At 41.7% G+C, this 19,735-nt stretch overlaps 1 protein-coding gene and 1 pseudogene across 1 annotated transcript; both read right to left on the bottom strand.

The window, feature by feature from the left end:
* Positions 1–8,798: 8,798 nt before the first annotated feature.
* Positions 8,799–10,658, bottom strand: LOC143513962 (hyaluronidase PH-20-like; annotated as a pseudogene).
* Positions 10,659–13,823: 3,165 nt separating this feature from the next.
* Positions 13,824–19,440, bottom strand: LOC143515209 (hyaluronidase PH-20-like). The gene is made up of 3 exons (XM_077007296.1): positions 18,371–19,440; positions 18,140–18,229; positions 13,824–14,430 (listed from the first exon to the last, which is right to left on the bottom strand). Exons 1-3 carry the CDS (start codon positions 19,301–19,303, stop codon positions 14,095–14,097), a joined length of 1,359 nt encoding a protein of 452 aa, XP_076863411.1. The 5' UTR covers positions 19,304–19,440; the 3' UTR covers positions 13,824–14,094.
* Between the last annotated feature and the right edge of the window lie 295 nt (positions 19,441–19,735).

The following is a 19,735-nucleotide window of genomic DNA, read 5'->3' on the forward strand; positions in this document are numbered from 1 at the left end:
AGCACCGTATGCATTTTGATGCCTGAGCAGTTGAAAAACACGAAGCTAAATGCATCCAATCAAAAGTAAATACAGAAAACTATTGGAGAAGTGGCTACAGCGATCACACACTGCAGCAAGAACTCCACACTTCCAGGAACCACATCTTCACTCTGAGATAACAAAACTAGTACTGCACAAGAAACAGACCTGTAACCCATGACACTCCCTTTTGGTTTTCTAAGCATCTGACTACACAGGACTATAAAAAGCAAGCTGGGTCAATCAGAAAGCTGCTGAGCCCAAAGCTTAAACTGATACAGACTAAAGATTTGTGGGCCAGACACTGTATTTGCTTTGGTCTCCACCAGATGGGTGGGCACATTCCTCTAAACATATAATATGATTGCATTTTGTAATATGATTGTAATTTTGTAATTGCACATTAAATCCAACTTTACACGAAAATGAACTGAATGGGATAATCTTTTTCACTCTCTCATTTCTCTTTTGTTCTCCCAAACACACACACTCTCTCTCTCTCTCTCTCTCTCTCTCTCTCTCTCTCTCTCTCTCTCTCTCTCTCTATGACTTTATTTCAGCACAACATTTGAAGAAAATATCCATTACTCTTTCAAGAAAGTATAACAGTACATCACTCCCATCCGTCAGATAATAAGGGCACAGTTAATGTTAAGTGTTGTCCCAGTAGGCCTCAGGGTGTATCTGGTACACTTCACAAACAAAACATTACCAGGCATTGGCTATACTGACTATGTGAATCAGTATAAAATTTAACTCTGTATTTATACTATGGTGGTGAATTTGTTTCTCCAATTCTGGTGAGTGACTGAAGTTGATGTTCATCTCAGCACTATGCAGCACAATAACACCACTGACTAGAAACCATAAACAATCTCTGCATTGTGTAACCAGCTCTGCACATGTTTCTGTGTGGGAAAGAATTCTGATGGAGCTGTATCTGAGTATTTATACTGTTATGGATTGTACATTGTATTTTATGGATTTGTTGGGATTTTTTAAAAGAAATCATCCAAGTCAGTCATTTTTTTCTTTTTTTCCTGTTTTTTTCCTATTCAAACCCTTTACGAAAACATTGTATTTGTGATTACTTTGAAAGCTTTGACTTTTTAAACAATATTGTACATACAAATCTTGGTGGAAAAACTTTGCTGAGTTTCCAGTTGCATAAAAGGAACAGTTTGCGTCATTGTGGTGCTGGGGTCAGGAGGGAACAATCACCGTTCTGTGTGGGCTTTTTATAACACAGGGACATGGCCAAGTGGACACCAGTGGCCTGTAACTCAGTCGTCACAAAGCCTTGCACATGGACAGACTGGGCCCACAGAACTGCTGTGTCCCACGCTGAGCTCCCTCTGACCCACAAAGGCAACAGAAAGCCACACTCCAAACATCACTTCCACTTGTCTCCACAGCCAGGTTTCTAAGCCAAATCTCAGAGGTGGCCCTGTCATCTCAAAGATGGTCGACAATCTCGTCACAACGCACTAAAGTAAGAAAGAATCCTCAAAGAAGACACAATACTCAATATTATACAAAATCTACTTAGATCTTCATTTGTCACATTGATTTAAGTGAAATGAGAGGGCCCTTTAACCAAAGATTTAATAAACATAAGAATATTAACATCCGCACGGCCCTCGCTTTAAGAAATGAAGAATATAGGCTATCCATGCCTCATCTCTCATTCTTTTGAGAAATACAGAATGAAACCAGAATTACAATTATATAACATTCATACACATTTTATACACATTTAATTCTGTAAATCAGAAATATATTTGTATTAATTATATATACAGTGTATGCCTTCTATAATGCTGCTGAAATTGTTTAATACCTGGCTTTCTGTTATATTCTCATATTGAACACTTCCTACTGCTAGCGTTATTCTCTCTGGAACTGTCTAAGTCTCAGTGGAATTTCATATGCCTGAATCCTCCTCAGTGCTGAGTACAGCTACACAAGGGCTCTGCTCTGGGGGCCTCATGCAGCCTATCCAGAATATTCCGGCCCTCCAGTCTGGAGTGGACAGCTGCCTTCCATCCTCTCTAAAGTAGCATCATGGCGAGGGTGAGCAGCAGGTGGAGAGGGAGGAGGGGTTGGACTGCATTCATCTGCACTGGGCTCACATTACTTATGGGCTCGTGGCTCGCAAGCAAAATAAATAATTATAATTGGTCATGCGAAGCCTGGGCTAAATGAGTTTTCATGCCTAACACTGAAGCTTAATCATTCCTGGGTTTAAATGCACACAAATGAGTTTACTAGGATGTTTATTTCTTGAGACAATCTTAGTGTACTTATAATGCAATAATGTAATTAGTGGTAAAGCAGAAAAAATATATAATTTAAAGAATTTTACGAGGGCAGGCCATACTTTCAATTCATCATTTGTAACTGGGCCATTGCCATCATTTTAATAAAGTCCATCTGATGAGGAGTCCGCTTAATCTTGTAGCTAAGAACAGGAAATCTAGGTTGGCCTCTAGATGTACCAATAATTATCCACCATCACTGCCACTGTCTGCACAATCACAAGAGCCCCTTGCTGAGTATGACAAAAGATGTGGTAGATTTGAATCATGCTTAGAAATACTTTTTTATGTCATGGCACTTGAGTCACTATGGAACCTATCATGCATTAATAACTATATTTCTTATTACTGAGTTTAAAATATTTGTCAATTTAATCAGTCATCTAACCATAGCATGCTACAAGGAAAAATGAATGTCTGTGTTGGTTTGAAGAATTACAAAACTTTGATTACTGAGTCCAACATGTGATTTTATTGACTCATATAAGATTTGATGTGATTTGTCTATTACAGGCCAGAGCAAGAAAAACCTGATGAGCCAAAATGGCAAGTGTACTCCAGGAAGGTTTTAATACTGTTTAATACTATACTTAATTCTTTACTGTACTAATACTTAAATACTGTAAGGTTTAGTCTGTTCTATTGCTCAATCACTCTTGGGTTAACTTTGATGCACCAGCTACCTGTGCCACCACCGCAGAACCAGAGGTGCACGTCTTCTCCTCAGAGGACAGCTGGGCGCCATCCCCCTGCTGGATGTTCCTGGCCTGTGCCCTTCTCTCCTGCGCTGGTTGGACCAACATGCTTGCAGGTGATTGCTGCTAGAGAGAGAGGTTTCTCCTGTAAGACATAGTTGAAGAGGATGCTGTGATCAACCACATCATCCAAAGTTTTGTTACTGCAGGCATGCTCAGCCTGGAGAGCTCTTCTCAGACCCTCCATGAAAACATCAACCATCGCATCTTCATTGCGGTAAGTTGCTGCTGCCATGATGCTGGACCCCAAGGCATGCACTCTTGCGGTAGCCCTGATTGAGGTGCAACAGGGCTCTACTGTGGGCTCTAACTCACTTGTGAATTCACTTGGTGAACAAAGTCAGGGTAATCACGCCTTGGAAGAGAATCGATAGCCATCAGCATGGTGCCCCAGGCTTTTGGCTCTCCTTGTGATTTGATGCCCCTGTGCCGTGATTCTGCATGAGTGACTGGTGGGTGAAACCTTCATACCCTTCAGGGTTCCCACGATGCTCCTCCGGGGTCATGAGGTGGTACTACTGAGACCTGGGAGTGAGTCCTGGAAGCTACTGGAGAACTCATTGAGATAGCCTCTACACAGCTGATCAGCTAGTACATTCTGTCTTGAAGATGCTGCATCTCGAGTCCTTAGATGGTCAACATTTGCTACTGCAGACAGATCACTGCACCCTGCAGGTGAACATTGTCTGCAAGGGATGCAACACTTGCTGCACTCTGTTCTTCAGGCTTCACATTCTGTGACATTGTGTCAACAAAGAAGCAAGGCACAAGTGGTGGAGATAAACTGGTTTATTTAAAAAAAAGCAAAAAAGGCAGCTGTCTTGCAGGAGGAATGTAAAGTAGGTGTTAAATCTAGACCAGGCTAATGCAAAGTGTTGAGAAATTGCTCCTGTGGGAATACATAGGGAATGGTGAAATATGGAGCAAGAGAGGGCAATAATCAATAAGTGGGTGATAGGGAGACGTGATTGGTGTGAATGTGAGTGGAGTCTTGAATGGCCAATGACATTCTAGATCAATGGTATAGAGACTTTAAAATCTGATAGCCTTAAACTATAATTTAGCATTTGCTCAAATAAATGTAGGTGTTACTTAAATAAAAATATAGGACCTGTTACTTAAATATTAAAAGTTCTTTGATATTTCCAAAAGACTCATTATAGCCATTCATAAATGACTACACATGCAAGCAAATGCATGCATTCGCACATACATCACTGTAGGAATTCACATGGAGTTTAGGATGAAGTGACTGACAGATGGGCTCTAAAGGCGGGGGTTAAAATCTATGTAACTGGGTCAATGCTTTAGGGAACAACAACCTTAACCATTCAGATTTTCACCGGATGCACTCATTACCATTAAACAAAAACTGTCCCCATTTTTCTAGGAAGTCCTAGAAAAGGACAACAAACCTCACTCATTCAGTTAAACCTAAGATTAAAACATTTATCTTACAACTTCACTTTACAAGTGGGCCTGGTCATATTAAAATTATTTGTGTTTCAATGATTCATTAATAAATGCAAATGTACTGCTGAGTTTCCACTTCATGTGTTTTAATTGAATCTCACAAAGGTCTCTCTTCTGACGCCATGTTGGACTGAAAGCAGTTGGCTTGTGTTTTATTTTCTCAGTACATCACGTAGACCTTTTATTTGTATGTTTTTATGGACTGACTGTAATAGTTCCTGTGTGACTTCTCATTAATAAATGCAGTCTTCTGTGTCTCCAGAGGCACTTGTGTCACCCTGGTGATGGCTACTTCAGTCCTCCAGTCAGAAATAGAGCATTATGCTGTCACAGATAGTCACTTGTCAGTCTTTTGTTCAGATTCATGCTAATGTGGCATTTTTGTGCCTATTTAACTGCAACCCAACACCCAGTTTAGTGTACTGTGTGGTAATGGTATGACATAACTGTCAAACAGGCATTTCATTACAGAAAATAAAAATATGCTTCTTGGCTTTCTTTTTTTTTTATTGACAAATATTTTCTGATGCATAAATGTAATATTGATGGCCCTGTTTCTTTAAATATTTATTTTTCTCAACATCTTCAGACCCAAAAAATCGATGGCCCCCACTTCCGACACAGAGCATCTAATTTGAATGAATTAAATTAAATAAGAATTGCCAGAAAGGTACTTTACTGCCCTCTACAGTCAGAGAAAATATACAAACAACAAACCAATATTTTTCTGTTTCTACAGTACTTACACTCACCGGCCACTTTGTTAGGTTCACCTTGCTAGTACCGGGTTGGATCCCCTTTTGCATTCAGAACTGCCTTAATCCTTCGTGGCATAGATTCAACAAGGTACTGGAAACATTCCTCAGAGAGTCTGGTCCATATTGACATGATAGCGTCACGCAGTTGCTGCAGATTTGTCGGCTGCACATCCATGATGTGAATCTCCCGTTCCACCACATCCCAAAGGTGCTCTATTGGACTGAGATCTGGTGACTGTGGAGGCCATTTGAGTACAGTGAACTCATTGTTGTGTTCAAAAAACCAGTCTGAGATGATTCGCGCTTTATGACATGGCGTGTTATCCTGCTGGAATTAGCCATCAGAAGATGGGTACACTGTGGTCATAAAGGGATGGATATGGTCAGCAACAATTCTCAGGTAGACTGTGGCATTGACACAATGCTCAATTGTCACCAATGGGCCCAAAGTGTGCCAGGAAAATATATATCCCCATTCTGATGCTCGGTTTGAACTGCAGCAGATTGTCTTAAAATGTGCGTGAGGGAATCGGTTGTGTGAACTAACTTCATTCGAACTTTCCCACATTTAGAGCAATTATAGTAGGTCAAAGTGAAGGGTTTGAAGGGTTAGTTCGATCCCCCCTGCCGCCCCCTCCCCCCCGTACACACATGCCCCTCAAGGTATGTAGGCTATTCAATGAATGAATTGTTAATCTCTGTTAATAATTGTGAATATACATCAAATCTTAATTTACAATATCACATCCAGACTAATAAAAAAGAAAAGTAGACTCAGAGAAGTGAGGAATAAGAAAAATGGTTAATGTTTCTCTTTACACATTTTGTTCAGACTGTTTTACACCAATCCAGTAGGTGGCAGTAATTCCCACATTTCTGTTGTTAGCTAGTGGAAAGAATAAGAATCAGGGGATTAAGTTACTTGAGAAAAAAGAAAACAAGGAGCGAAAACGGAAGAAATCGGCGGCAACATTGTCCCAAAACATTGGTGACTTCAAAAAAGGCCCAAAATCGGTAAGCTGCTGAGTGCAGGGCTTCTAATTCTTTACAACTCCCCTGCGTTAACAGTGCCGGGCTCGACTTAGCCCAATAGTATATTGTACATGTAACACCGGATTATTAGTGTTATTATTCAGATAACTCCAAAGTCTGGATTTTAGTTGATTTTTAAGAAATGTAGGTTAAATGACAATAACATTCAGTCACTCACTTTGCAATGCTGATGATCAAGCTAGGGTGTATTTTACTCTCAACATGCCTGTTGCTCCCAAGGCCATAGTAAATAAAATACAGTGTAGAGGTGTAAAAAAGGGGTTAAATATGGAAATGGTTTTAAATTTATTATTTTACTGTATTTATTCAGTGGGTCAGCATTTAGAGGGTGAGCTATCAACAGTGAAACAGCCTTGGCAGGTAACAGTGCTCTGGAAGACCAGAGAGATGCAGCAGCTACTGAACTTGTGGCTGAGGATGTGAGAGTGAGACAGGCAGCAGAATGTGAGAGTGAGACAGGCAGCAGGATGTGAGAGTGAGACAGGCAGCAGAATGTGAGGTAGCCCAGCCAAGCTCTGTACTTGAGTCACCTTGGATTTTTCATAGATGCAACAAAATCTATTGAGGAAATAGCACAGGCTGTGTATCAGATGTCTAATGACCCAAACGTACAATTTGCTGAAAAACCACGTCAGACCTTCGAAAATTTTAATTTTACCAACTACATTCATTGGTGGGTGCAACAGGGCATTCAGGTATGACTGGTTTGAGGAGCATGGATGGTGGCTGGTTTACAGCATAACTCAACAGGTAGCCAAGTATTAATTATGAGATATTAAAATACTATCTAGTATCTTTTCCACACATAGCCTGCAATGTCATGAACAACCTCTGAAATATTAGTGCCAGATTCATGCAAATGCAGTTTTGGAGTTCTACCTTGCCACTTAACTGTTGAGTTCAATGTTGTTGGTGTACTCTGTAGAGCCAGAAAAGAGCTTTCAAACAGCATCAAAACCATCTGTTTGCAATTTAAATTGACATAATCAAGGTTGAATGTGTAGTGCCCTACCCTCTTACTTAAAACATACGTAGGAGCATTTGAGTAACACTTACATTTATATCAAATTTATGTTAACAGTGGGGAGCAACAGACGAACAAATAAGGACAGCAAAAACAGACTCACATCAAACTTATAATGAATAAAATATGTCTAAATTAAAAGGTTTGAAGTGTGCTCGTGTATTTAGGGGGCACTGGAGTAGAGAGCCAAATGAAGTCCACTTTTGGGGGAAAAAGATCCCCCCCCCATCACAATGCTGGCTACGGGCCTGTATAGTGCAAAGAGGTTGCCAACTTTCTGCAGGGTCAATCACTACAGACATCCAAACTTCATGTGGCCTTCAGATTAGCTCAAGAACAGTGTGCAGAAATGATCATGGAAAGGGGTTTCCATGGTCAAGCAGCTGCATCCAAGCCATACAACACCAAGTGCAATGCAAAGCGTTGAATGCAGTGGTGTAAAGCACGCCGCCACAGGACTCTAGAGCAGTGGAGGCACGTTCTCTGGAGTGATGAATCACGCTTCTCCATCTGATGGACGAGTCTGGGTTGAGCGATTGCCAGGAGAACGGTACTTGTCTGGAAAGTAAAGTCTGGTCCATACTGACATGATAGAATCATACATGATAGAATCACACACTACTTGCCCTCCACCCTTAACCCATATATAGCCAACGTAACTGCAGCTGCAAAACTCTGCAGTATCACCCTGTGTCAGAGCAATGGATGATCTGTCCCCAAGAGATCTAAAGAATTTGAAAGCCAAGGCAACACCTTTGCTGTCATGTTACTCAATCCATCCCTGAATACATTTTGCAGTTTAGTATTACCATTAAGAAATATCATTGCAATGAAGGGGTGTACTTGGTCTGCAACACATTTTAGACAGGTTGTGCATGTCAAGGAACATCCAGATAAATGGCAGGACGTTACATTTCCATGCAGAACATTGCCCAAAACTCATGCTGCCACTGCTGACTTGCCTTTTTCCAATAGTGGATCCTGGTGCTATATTATCCCCAGGTACATACTCACACTTGACTGTCCACATTCCTCTGAACATGACATGTAGGCACTTTCAGTGGTAGACAGGGGTCAGCATAGTCTACATACACTGCAAACTGCAATTCACTGTGTTCTGATACTGTTCTATCATAGCCAGCCAACATTTTCAACAGTAGCTCTTCTTTGGGAAGAGGGAGGTCTTTGCTCCACGTGCACATCAATTATCCTTGTGTGCCCACGACCGTGTGACTGGTTCACCAGTTATACTTCCTTGAATGACTTGGTACATGACCTGCTGTTTTGTAGATGTTCTGACAAAACAGTCATCTAGCCATCACAAATTGGCAATTGTCAAAGTAAATCAGACCATTACTCTTGCCTGAGGCTAGATAACATCAACAGGACTCTTCATCTAGACTTTCATCAAGAACTTCCACAGAAGCTGTGGAAGACAACCATAGAGACCAACAGAGCACCATCCACCACTGGGCATACAAGCACACACATTCAGGCACAGATACTGAGACAACTGCTTTTATTGAACAGTTGAAGAGACACAGACACACTCAGGGAGAATTTGTCAGGGACTGCCAATTTACCTAACCTCCATATCTGTGGGAGGAAACCGGAGACCCCCGAGGAAACCCACGCATAACATGTTGAATATTTGACATTACCTTGTTGTGAAAGTCAGCACTTGCTCCCCAGAGTACAGCCCTTGATGCACCTAAAGCTGCACTCTCTCTCCAATAGTGCTCACTAGGTCTGCCTGAAGAGGAGCAGAAAAATACAGGGACAAAAATTACCTCATACAGGCATTAGCTAATTGTAGTTATCTGTAAATACAAAACCAGATAAGTACAATTCTCAGGTGTGATTTGGCTTATCGGATATTAATCTACAATCTCACCTCACCCAGGTAGGCATTGTTCTGATCACGGAACACAGGGCGGAGGTAGACATAAATGGGGACAGTGTAGTTTTGTCTTGGGAGAGTAGACACCCTCACAGCCTCCTCCACTCGACCTCTGATATAAAGAGCTGTGCTGTGCTTTTTTCTCTGGCTGACTGACAAGTATGCAGAAGGATATAGGGCTGTGCTGGATTCCCAAAGCCAAAGGAGTTCATTATTAAGACGTTTAGCAGACTCTGGGCATTCTCCTGTGTACCCTGGTTCATTCCAGCCATAGTTGTTGGCTAATACCTGGAAACAGGTAGTAGCCCCAAAGGTACTTTCGGCGCATTTTAATTCCCAGCTGTATTGTCTGTTCCATGTAAGCATGGGATGCTTCTTGAAACTGCTGTTTGGCAACAGTGACAGCCTTACCAGAGGATAGTGATGGGTCTTTCTCTTTGGCATACTGAATGGACAAATTCCGATAGATTTCTAAGGAGTCCCACTTGCTTTCCCACAGTGGATGCCAAAACTCCCAATCAATAACAGTCAAACCGGGAGTGAACTCAGCAATGTAGTTGTTTATGTCACTGAAGGATTTCTCGAGGCTGGCTGTCAGGTTCCCCTTCTGGGGAAAACCTCCATTATACTGTTTCCCAATGGAGCTATCTATGTTGGGGTATAACCCAAACCGATTGGAGTAGAAAATGCAAAGAAACTGATCAGGTGTGCTGACTGGTGTGGTCAATGCGTGGAATGCAGAAAAGGTCATGCACCTCGTACACACAGGTGCATTCCATAAGGCTGCAAAGGGTGTATCCTTGAAGAGTGGAGCAGTTGTGGGAGGCAGAGCGAAGGATATGCTGACCAACGAGGTGAGTGAGTAGATCAGGATATGCAGGCCAATAGGAGATTCCCTCCATGACTGACATGGCACATTGCTGCAACCTAAAATAAGTGGATAGCAAGTGTGTTCAGAACCATATAGCACTACAGAGACATTATATCTCGGTTGTTTAAATACATCTTCTGATGCAGAATCTTGGACCCATCATCAGTGATAGTACCTGGGGTCACAGGGAGTTTTTGGGTCTTTCAACTTCAGACCCCTTCACCCAGGCGAACCAACCAGGATTGATCAGTTCCTGGCCTGTGTCCAAGAAGCCCTAATCCACGCCTTGTCCCACTGGATCCACAGCCATCGAGACGCTTTCTCAGCGGCCTCTGTCGATGAACAGATGGCTCTCCTCTTACATGCCCCTGTGATGCCTTGGAGACTGTAGGCCCTGCAGAGTAACTTGCCAGTCTTTTGCTGTTCCCAGGAGTCCTCAACTCAACTAATAAAATCCCCAAGGTCTGATTCTGACTCATAACCATTTCCATCAGGGTGGGTTATAAATGCTAAAAGCTACCAAAGATGGTAAATTTTACAAAATAGGAACACTGCTAAATGGTAACAAGGGAAAATCAGAGCTCTATTACCTGATATATATACAGTTGCAATCAGAAATATTCAACCCCCTCACCTCCAAAGACATTGTAGACATTTGAATGAAAGACAATGACAATAAATGACAAAATACCTCATTAAACAACAAACAGTATACATATTTGAGTTATTTTGACAACATAAGTTGACAACTTTGAAGTTCAAATGAAAAATGTAACACTCTGTACACATATGCATCTGCACTATTATTCAACCTCCTGCTTCAATACTTTGTGGAGCATCCTTTAGCTTTTATAACTTCCAACAAAGGTTTTTGGTAAGTATTAACAAGCTTCTTACACCTCTCAATTGGAATCTTGGCCCATTCTTCATGTGCAAAAGCCTCTAGTTCAGTGATGTTTGATGGCTTCCGTGCTGCAACTGCCTTCTTTAAATCCCACCAACAATTTTCAATTGGGTTTAGATCTGGGGACCGAGAAGGCCACTGCAGGACATTCCAGGATATTTTTCTCAACTAAGCTTTGGTTGACTTGGAGGTTTGCTTGGGATCATTGTCTTGCTGGAGGGTCCCAAGGTTTAATTTGTCAACAGATGGCATCACATTCCTCTTTAAAATAGCCTGGTGTTTCTGAGAATCCATGATGCCAGGTACACAATCAAGATTGCCAGTTCCTGCTGCAGAACAGCCCCACATCATCATTGACCCATCTCCAGACTTGACTGTGGGGATGGTATTCTTCTGGTCATAAGCCTGGCCTTTCGCATGCCAGGCATACCATTGGTTCATATGTACAAACAGTTCCAGTTTGGTTTCATCAGTCCATAGAACTGTCTCCCAAAACTCTGTAGCCTTATCCAAATTCCTCCTGGCATATTCTAGTTGACTTTTGATGTTCCTTGTGGTTAAGAGTGGAGTCTGGCCATGAAGTCCTCTTTTATTCAGCGTATGTCTTACAGTTGCTACTGAAGCACTTGTTCCAGCCTTCATCAGGTCATCCTATAGGTGTCTTGCACTCACACAGAGGTTTTTCTTAGTTGTCCTGACTGAAGTTGCTAAGGGCCCTTGATGAAATGTTGGGCTTTCTTCCACGGCCAGGTTTACAGCTGTTCTACAAGTTTTAAACTTCCTTATAATGCTCCCAATGGTGTCTCTTGGGATGTTATATTTTTTGGAAATCTTATACCCAAGGCCCTTTAGGTGCGATGAAATAATCTCTTCTCTCAGCTTTTGTGGAAGCTCCATTTTTCCCATGATTGCAACTCACCTTGAATTCCTTCATGGGTGGGATTAATATATGCATCACAGCTGAAGCAAATGAAGGATCATTATAGAGTTCTCATAGGCTTAGTTATGTTTCAACTCCACTTTAGTCCATAAAACCTGTCAGAAAGCTTTAAAAACAACAATATTATATAAGGGTTGAATAATTGTGACATGGCTATCTTAACAAAATATACTGCTCTGATTTTATGTATCACTCAACTCATAAAGAAGTCATCCAAAGCAGAATCTTGCTATTTGAAAAAAACTTAAATCCTTAAAATCTTTGGGGGGTTGGATATTTTTGATTCCAACTGTATGTAGTTTAATGAATTTTGTACATTTTGAAATTAAAATTAAATCATAAATTCTACCAGTTTATGATTGAATCTTTGCTTACTTGAAGCACCTTTAAAAAAAATTTTCTTGATAATATTTATTCCTGAATTCTTTACACCTTTTATACTGTAATTGAAACCCTACAGTTTCCATTTTGTAACTAACTGCTAAATCAGAGGTCACCAACCTTTTTGAAACTGGGAGCTACTTCTTGGATACCAATTATTGCGGAGGACTACCAGATTAATACGCATCAATACGCATCGAATGAAAGTTGTTGAGCGGGGGTGGGGGGGGGGGTGGCGTGTGCGAGTGTCAATTGCTAAGTGGAAAGACTGTTAGCAACCGCGGACAATCTATAATAGTAGCAAAAACATAAACGATGCAGCAGTTTGGTGCATGGCACTATAGTGAGCTATTTTTAAAACAAGCCCGCGGGCGACTCATGACGCGTTGACAGTAAAAAGACCAAAAAGTAGGAGAAGGAGTTATAGGCTACTGAGTGTTTTCATTACACGAATGCAGATGGGCATTTTTCACAGGTAATGGGGAACTTCCCGTTTCTTCTTTCACAAATGAATGTGTTAATTTATGTTGCCTAACAAAACCTATACAACAGTACGTTCAGCTTAACACATAGATTTGCAAACTCTACCTTAATTTTTTGTATGTGGTCATCCTCACGTTATCTATCATTGGTTTGGGCTAAAGCGACTAGTTTATCAGGTGACCAGTCGGCTAAAAATGCTTAGTAGTTTGGTGCTGTATGAGATATTTTACTGCACAAGAAAATGATTTCACGTTGGGCTTAGAGGGCAAACGGTAGATTTGACTTGATGTGTATGTGACCTGGCTGGTGGGGCACGGGAGAAGAAGTCTATCTGTGACCGTGCGTGCTGTGCTGAAGACGCTTCCTTCCACTCGCTGAACTGAATTGCGCATCTGGTGTTAAAGGAAGAGAGAGGTTGGGCATGTGCGAGGTAGTGGCTCATTTTAGGGCATTGTTTTTAATCGCTCAGGTTTTCAAAAGATCATTTCAAACCGACCTCAGTAAAATAATAAAAAATAAAAATAAAAAAAACCGAAGTTTCAAAAGGGCACTTTCGTTGATAAAGGGCAGAGTTGGTGGTGCTTTAGCACCACCTGGTGTCCGTGTGCACGCCACTGCCCACGACCCTCCGGTCACAAGACCAGTTCCCTAACCGCCAGGCCATGACTGCCCATTTTACTAGTAAGAATAAAATTTGCCATGTGTTCTGCACCTGTGTCTTGTTTTGCTCATCATTAACATGTACGCTTGTTTGGTATGTTGTCAGTCAATATGAGAACATACATATTTTCATGAATATAGTAAATATGAATATGGCCAAATACATGAATATACACATATATGAATATACACAAAAGCACAAGTAGATCATTACGCAATGTAAAGTTTTTTTTATTGTACATTAAAGAACAATTCTTAAAAATGACCCAGTTAAATGTTTAGACGTCTCCATTGTTTCTTATTAGTAAATTAAGAATTTTTCAGCAATTCCTTATGAAGCAGAGCTAGGCATCTCTTCCTCTGCTAGTTCTAAAGTGTCACTAGTGTCAAATTGTTAAAATGCAAAAACACAAATTCAACATTGGAAATTCCATTTGAGGTCTAAAAGACTAAAGGTCTAAAATCTCGTGAAAATTTTGAATGTTACTTAAAAGCAATTATCGTAATATTTATTGATTGTAACCTTTTACTTTGTCATGCAATATGACTTAATTTACACTTCAATAACCATTTGAGTTTTGGAAACTGAAATGGGCATGCTTGTAGAGCATTCCTGACCCACATAGCACTGACAGATAAACTCATCTGTAAAGATATTAAGGTCAGTTGGAGAAGGCACACCAATAGCCACATATTTCCTATTACGCTTCTGAATTTTGAAGTTATTTGGGTTCAGGTGCAGGTAGACGTTAGAGCTGGGGTTCTTGCGGACACAGCGTCCATTTCTCTGACACAGGGTGATACTGCAGAGCTTTGCAGCTGCAGTTACATTGGCTATATATCGGTTAAGGGTGGAGCGCAAGTAGGTGGACAGTGCTTCACATAAGTCCTGCAGTGTAGGAGAGAGAGGGAGAGAAAGAGAGGGAGAGGGAGAGAGAGAGAGAGAGAGTCAAATAAAACTTTTCATTTAGTTACTTAAATGAAGTGTCTCATCCATGTTCTTTGTCACTTATTGTTGGACCTGTTGAATGTGAATGTGCATTAGGGTTGCAGTGGTAACCGGTTTCACGGTATACCACTGTATTAAAATGCACGATTATCATACCGTGTGCATTTGCTTATTACCGGTAGAGAAACTCACCTGCGCATGCGCAACTCCGCTCCGGTTCAGCTATTCAGCACACAGCGGTGAGAATGGCAGAAAGTGCATCAGACTTAACAAATTATACATCCTGTGATTGGTTAAGGTACGACTTGAGGTTAATTACTATTGCCTCAGATTCTGGTAGATTCTAGGCTTCTTATCATAACCTTGTTGCTTGTTAGCTGTTATTGGCTGTAATTAGTCACTCCAGGTGTAGTTTCGCCCTGGTCCAAGGTGTGAATTAAGGGGTGGATACAGCACTGACTAAAACAGATAAATTAGGACAACTCTGCTACAGCGGTATGCAGTAACTTTCTACGCTCTTTGATTCATCTACTTTCCTCCATAGACACTGAACCTAGCTAAGTCTCAACTTATTCTGCCATTTTCTTTCCCTGCTAGTATTCATAAAAGCTTGTTTTATTCCACAATGTGTCTGCCAATTCCTGTGCATGTATCTCACAGACCTCATAGATACCATCATAGCCATTGCAACACCAAGAACCTAATTTACCCACAATGTTCACTACAAACTCCAATCACAGTGACTGGAGGACTCTGGAATTGCCAATCTACTGTCCAGAAGGCTGACTTCATCTCAGCTCTTGCATCCCTCCATTCGCTACACTTCTTGGCTCTGACTGAAACCTGGATCACTCCAGAGAACTCTGCAACTTCAGCTGCTCTGTCCTCTGCCTTCTCATTCACTCATTCCCCACGACACCTTGGAAGGGGAGGTGGCACAGGTCTACTTTTATCTCCAGAGTGGCGTTTCACCCAACTCTCCTTTTCAGCTCTTTCAATTTCTTCTTTTGAGTTCCATGCTATCACTGTATCCTACCCCACTATTCTTCTGGTCTTTACACGAGACACTGGAACATCGGACATCAGTCACCCCACTCCACCTGTCAGACCATCACATTTTATCCTTTTCTTTCCCCCTCCCTGTCATTTCCACTCACACTTCCCCTGTACATTCTTCTTACTTTCACCCAAGTTTGCGTTCCATCAATCCCTCAACCCTTGCTACCACTATTTTGTCCTCCCTTCCTCATCAAATTTGTCTGTCCTCTCTCGCTGTACACAATTACTAATACTTTCCTCTCTATGCTCTCTTCATCCATCAATCTTCTGTGTCCTCCCTCCCCCAGGATTAAGAGATCTGTTCTACCCTCCCCCTGGCTAACTGAAGTGCTTCACAGCCAAAGGAGAGATCTATTAACTGCAGAGAGGAGGGGGAAGAGAAGTCGCCCGCTCATATCAATCTCTCCTTTCAAAGTTCTCACTGGAAGTCACATCAGCAAAGTCAGCCTACTACAGAAAGAAATTTGAATCATCTGCATCCAATCCACGCAAGCTATTCAGTATTTTTTCTTCTCTCCTTAACCCTCCCTCACCCCCTCCTCCATCCTCTCTCACTTTTGAGGATTTTGTCATCTTCTTTGAAGAGAAGATTGCAGCAGTCCGTCAGTCCTTCTCCCCAGTTCCCACCCTTCCTACTAGTACCCCTAACCCAACACTCAACTCCTTGGCTTCTTTCTCCCCTCTCTCCTCAGACAACATACATCACCTTCTAACGTCTAGCAATCCTACTACATGCCCACTGGATCCAATTCCTTCCACTCTTTTCCAGAATATGTCAAGAGAACTCCTTCCATTCATCTCAGCAATCATCAACAACTCCTTAGTTTCGGGTCATGTGCCTACCGTGTTCAAGATGGCAAGAGTGGTACCAATCCTGAAAAAAGCAACACTTGACACCTCTGACATGAACAACTACAGACTTCACTTCTTTTCTTTTCTATCAAAAACTCTGGAGCGAGCAGTCTGTGACCAATTATCTCTCTTCCTCACCCAGAACTAACTCCATGATCCTAATGAGTCTGGCTTCAAACGGGCACACTCAACAGACACTGCCCTCAAAGCAGTGACCGAGAAGCTCCATGCTGCCAAGGCTAATAAGCTATCATCAGTTTTAATTCTTCTAGATCTTTCTGCAGCCTTTGACACTGTCAACCACAGCATCCTCCTCTCTGTTCTTTTTAGCCTCGGTGTGACTGGCTCTGCTTGGAAATGATTCCAGTCATATCTTGAAGACCGTTCCTATCAGGTATCATGGAGAGGATCTACATCTAATCCATGTAAACTTTCCACTGGAGTCCCCCAAGGCTCAGTCCTAGCCCCTCTTCTCTTTATATACTCATTCCCTTGGTGACATTATTTTGTCTCATGGTATCTATTATCATTGCTATGCTGAGGACACCCAGCTAATTCTTTCCTTCCCTCATTCTGACACCCAGGTCTTTAGGAGTATCTCGGCATGCTTGGCAGATATTGCTTCATGGATGACTACTCACCACTTGAAGCTCAACCCTAGCAAAACTGAGCTTCTGTACATTCCAAACCCACACAATGACCTCACAGTCTCCTTTGAGAACATCTTGTTAACACCATCAGAAACTGCTCGAAGCCTGGGTGTAACGTTGGACAACGAGTTGTCCTTCTCAACACGTGTTTCAAAGCTGACCAGATCCTGCAGATTTCTCCTCTGCAACATACGGAGAATACGACCCTTCCTTACACAGGAAGCTACTCAAGTGCTTGAGCAGTCTCTAGTAATCTCTAAGCTGGACTACTGCAATCCTCTACTTGCAGGTCTTCCTCTACGGGTCATCAGACCTCTACAACTAATTCAGAATGCTACAGCACGACTGGTCTTCAATCTACCCAAGTTCTCACATGTGACTCCTCTGCTACGCTCTCTTCACTGGCTTCCAGTAGCAGCACACATCAGATATAAAACCCTGATGCTTGCTTACAAAGCCAAAAATGGACTGGCCCCTCCCTACATGATGTCCATGGTAAAAAGCCAATCTGTACAGCGAACACTCAACCTCAAGCTTGGCTCGACTCGAAACTCCATGTATAAAGTCTCATGGAAGAAAAAGCTCCAGACTATTATTCGTCCTGGCTCCAAGACGGTGGAACAATCTTCCATTAGCTGCTAGGACTGCAGAGTCTATTGCTATCTTTAAGCGTAGACTGAAGACTCACCTGTTTGTTGAGTTCTTACCAGAGCACTAACTCGGCTAATACCACTTGCCGTTGCTCTTAAATTGTATGTCTGTCTATGGTTATTTGTGCTTCTTGGCAAACGTCTAACTTGCAAAACACTAGGTAATGATATTCACTCCTGTAGTTTAGTAGTAGTCTGACTCAATGGTGTCTTGAATTCTGGCCTATCCGTACTATTACCTAGGATGTATTCTGTGATCAGAAGCAAAGCACTTTGTAAGTCGCTCTGGATAAGAGCGTCTGCTAAATGCCGAAAATGTAAAAGTAAATGTAAATATTCTCTGTACTGAAGAAAACAATTATTGAAACATTAATATAATTTTCATCTCACACAAACTGAAATAACAAATAGTTGAATTTGTTGAATATTTGACATTACCTTGTTGTGAAAATCAGCACTTGCTCCCCAGAGTACAGTCCCTGATGCACCTAAAGCTGCACTCTCTCCAATAGTGCTCACTAGATCTGCCTGAAGAGGAGCAGAAATATACAGGGACAAAAATTACCTCATACTGGCATTAGCTCATTGTTTTTATCTGTAAATACAAAACCAGATAAGTACAATTCTCAAGTGTGATTTGGCTTATCAGATATTAATGTACAATCTCACCTCACCCAGGTAGGCATTTTTCTGATCACGGAACACAGGGCGGAGGTAGACAAAAATGGGGTCAGTGTAGTTTTGTCTTGGGAGAGAAGACACCCTCACAGCCTCCTGCACTCGACCTCTGACATAAAGAGCTGTGCTGGGTTTTTCTCTCTGGCTGACTGACAAGTATGCAGAAGGATATAAAGCTGTGCTGGATTCCCAAAGCCAAAGGAGTTCATTATTAAGATATTTAACAGACTCTGAGCATTCTCCTGTGTACCCTGGTTCATCCCAGCCATAGTTGTAACAATCTGGAAACAGGTAGTAGCCCCAGAGGTATTTTGGGCGCATTTTAATTCCCTGCTGTATTGTCTGTTCCATGTAAGCACGGGCCGCTTCTTGAAACTGCTGTTTGGCGACAGTGACAGCCTTAGCAGAGGATAGTGATGGTTTTTTCTCTTTGGCATACTGAATGGACTGATGCTGATAGATTATGAAGGAGCCCCAGTTTCTTACCCACAATGGATCCCAAGACTCCCAATCAATTACAGACAAGCCAGCGATGGACTCAGCAATGTATTGGTTTATGTCACTGACGGATTTCTCGAGGCTAGCTGCCAGGTTCCCCTTCTGGGGAATACCTCCATTATACTGTTCCCCGGTGGAAGTGTCTATGTAGGGGTATAGCCCAAGACGATCAGTGTAGAACAGGAAAAGAAACTGATCAGGTTTGCTGGTTGGTGTAGTCACTGCCTGGAATGCAGAAAAATCCAAAGAGATGCTAGGGTCCTTGCACACAGGTGCATTCCATATGGCTGCAAAGGGCGTGTCCTTGAAGAGTGGAGCAGCTGTGGGAAGCAGAGCCAAGGATATGCTGACCAACGAGGTGAGCGAGTAGATCAGGATAGGCAGGCCAATAGGAGATTCCCTCCATGACTGACTGACATGGCACATTGCTGCAAAGAAATGGATTGCAACCAATACATATTCATAACACTACAAAGACATCATATGAAACTAAAATGCATTCAAATCATGCAAATGTATGATGTCTTCTGTGCTTACATGAAACATAATGTGAAAACATGACTTGCATCATTTTATATTTACTTCATTATCTAACCAATGCATATTCATAACACTACAAAGACATTATATCTCTACCAATAAAATGCTCAAGATCTAATTGTGAGTCTAAACCATTGCTGTCAGGGTGGGTTATAAATTATATAAACCAAGGAGGGTAAATTTGACAGAATAGGAACATTGCTAAATTCTGACAATGCAAAGGTATTAAATAAACAGAAAAATAGCAGACTATCCATTCAAAATAGTAAATATGTTCATCGAAACTAAAATGCATTCAAATCATGCAAATGAATGATG

The sequence above is a fragment of the Brachyhypopomus gauderio genome, chromosome 5 (assembly GCF_052324685.1).
Source record: "Brachyhypopomus gauderio isolate BG-103 chromosome 5, BGAUD_0.2, whole genome shotgun sequence".
Taxonomy (NCBI): Eukaryota; Metazoa; Chordata; class Actinopteri; order Gymnotiformes; family Hypopomidae; genus Brachyhypopomus; species Brachyhypopomus gauderio.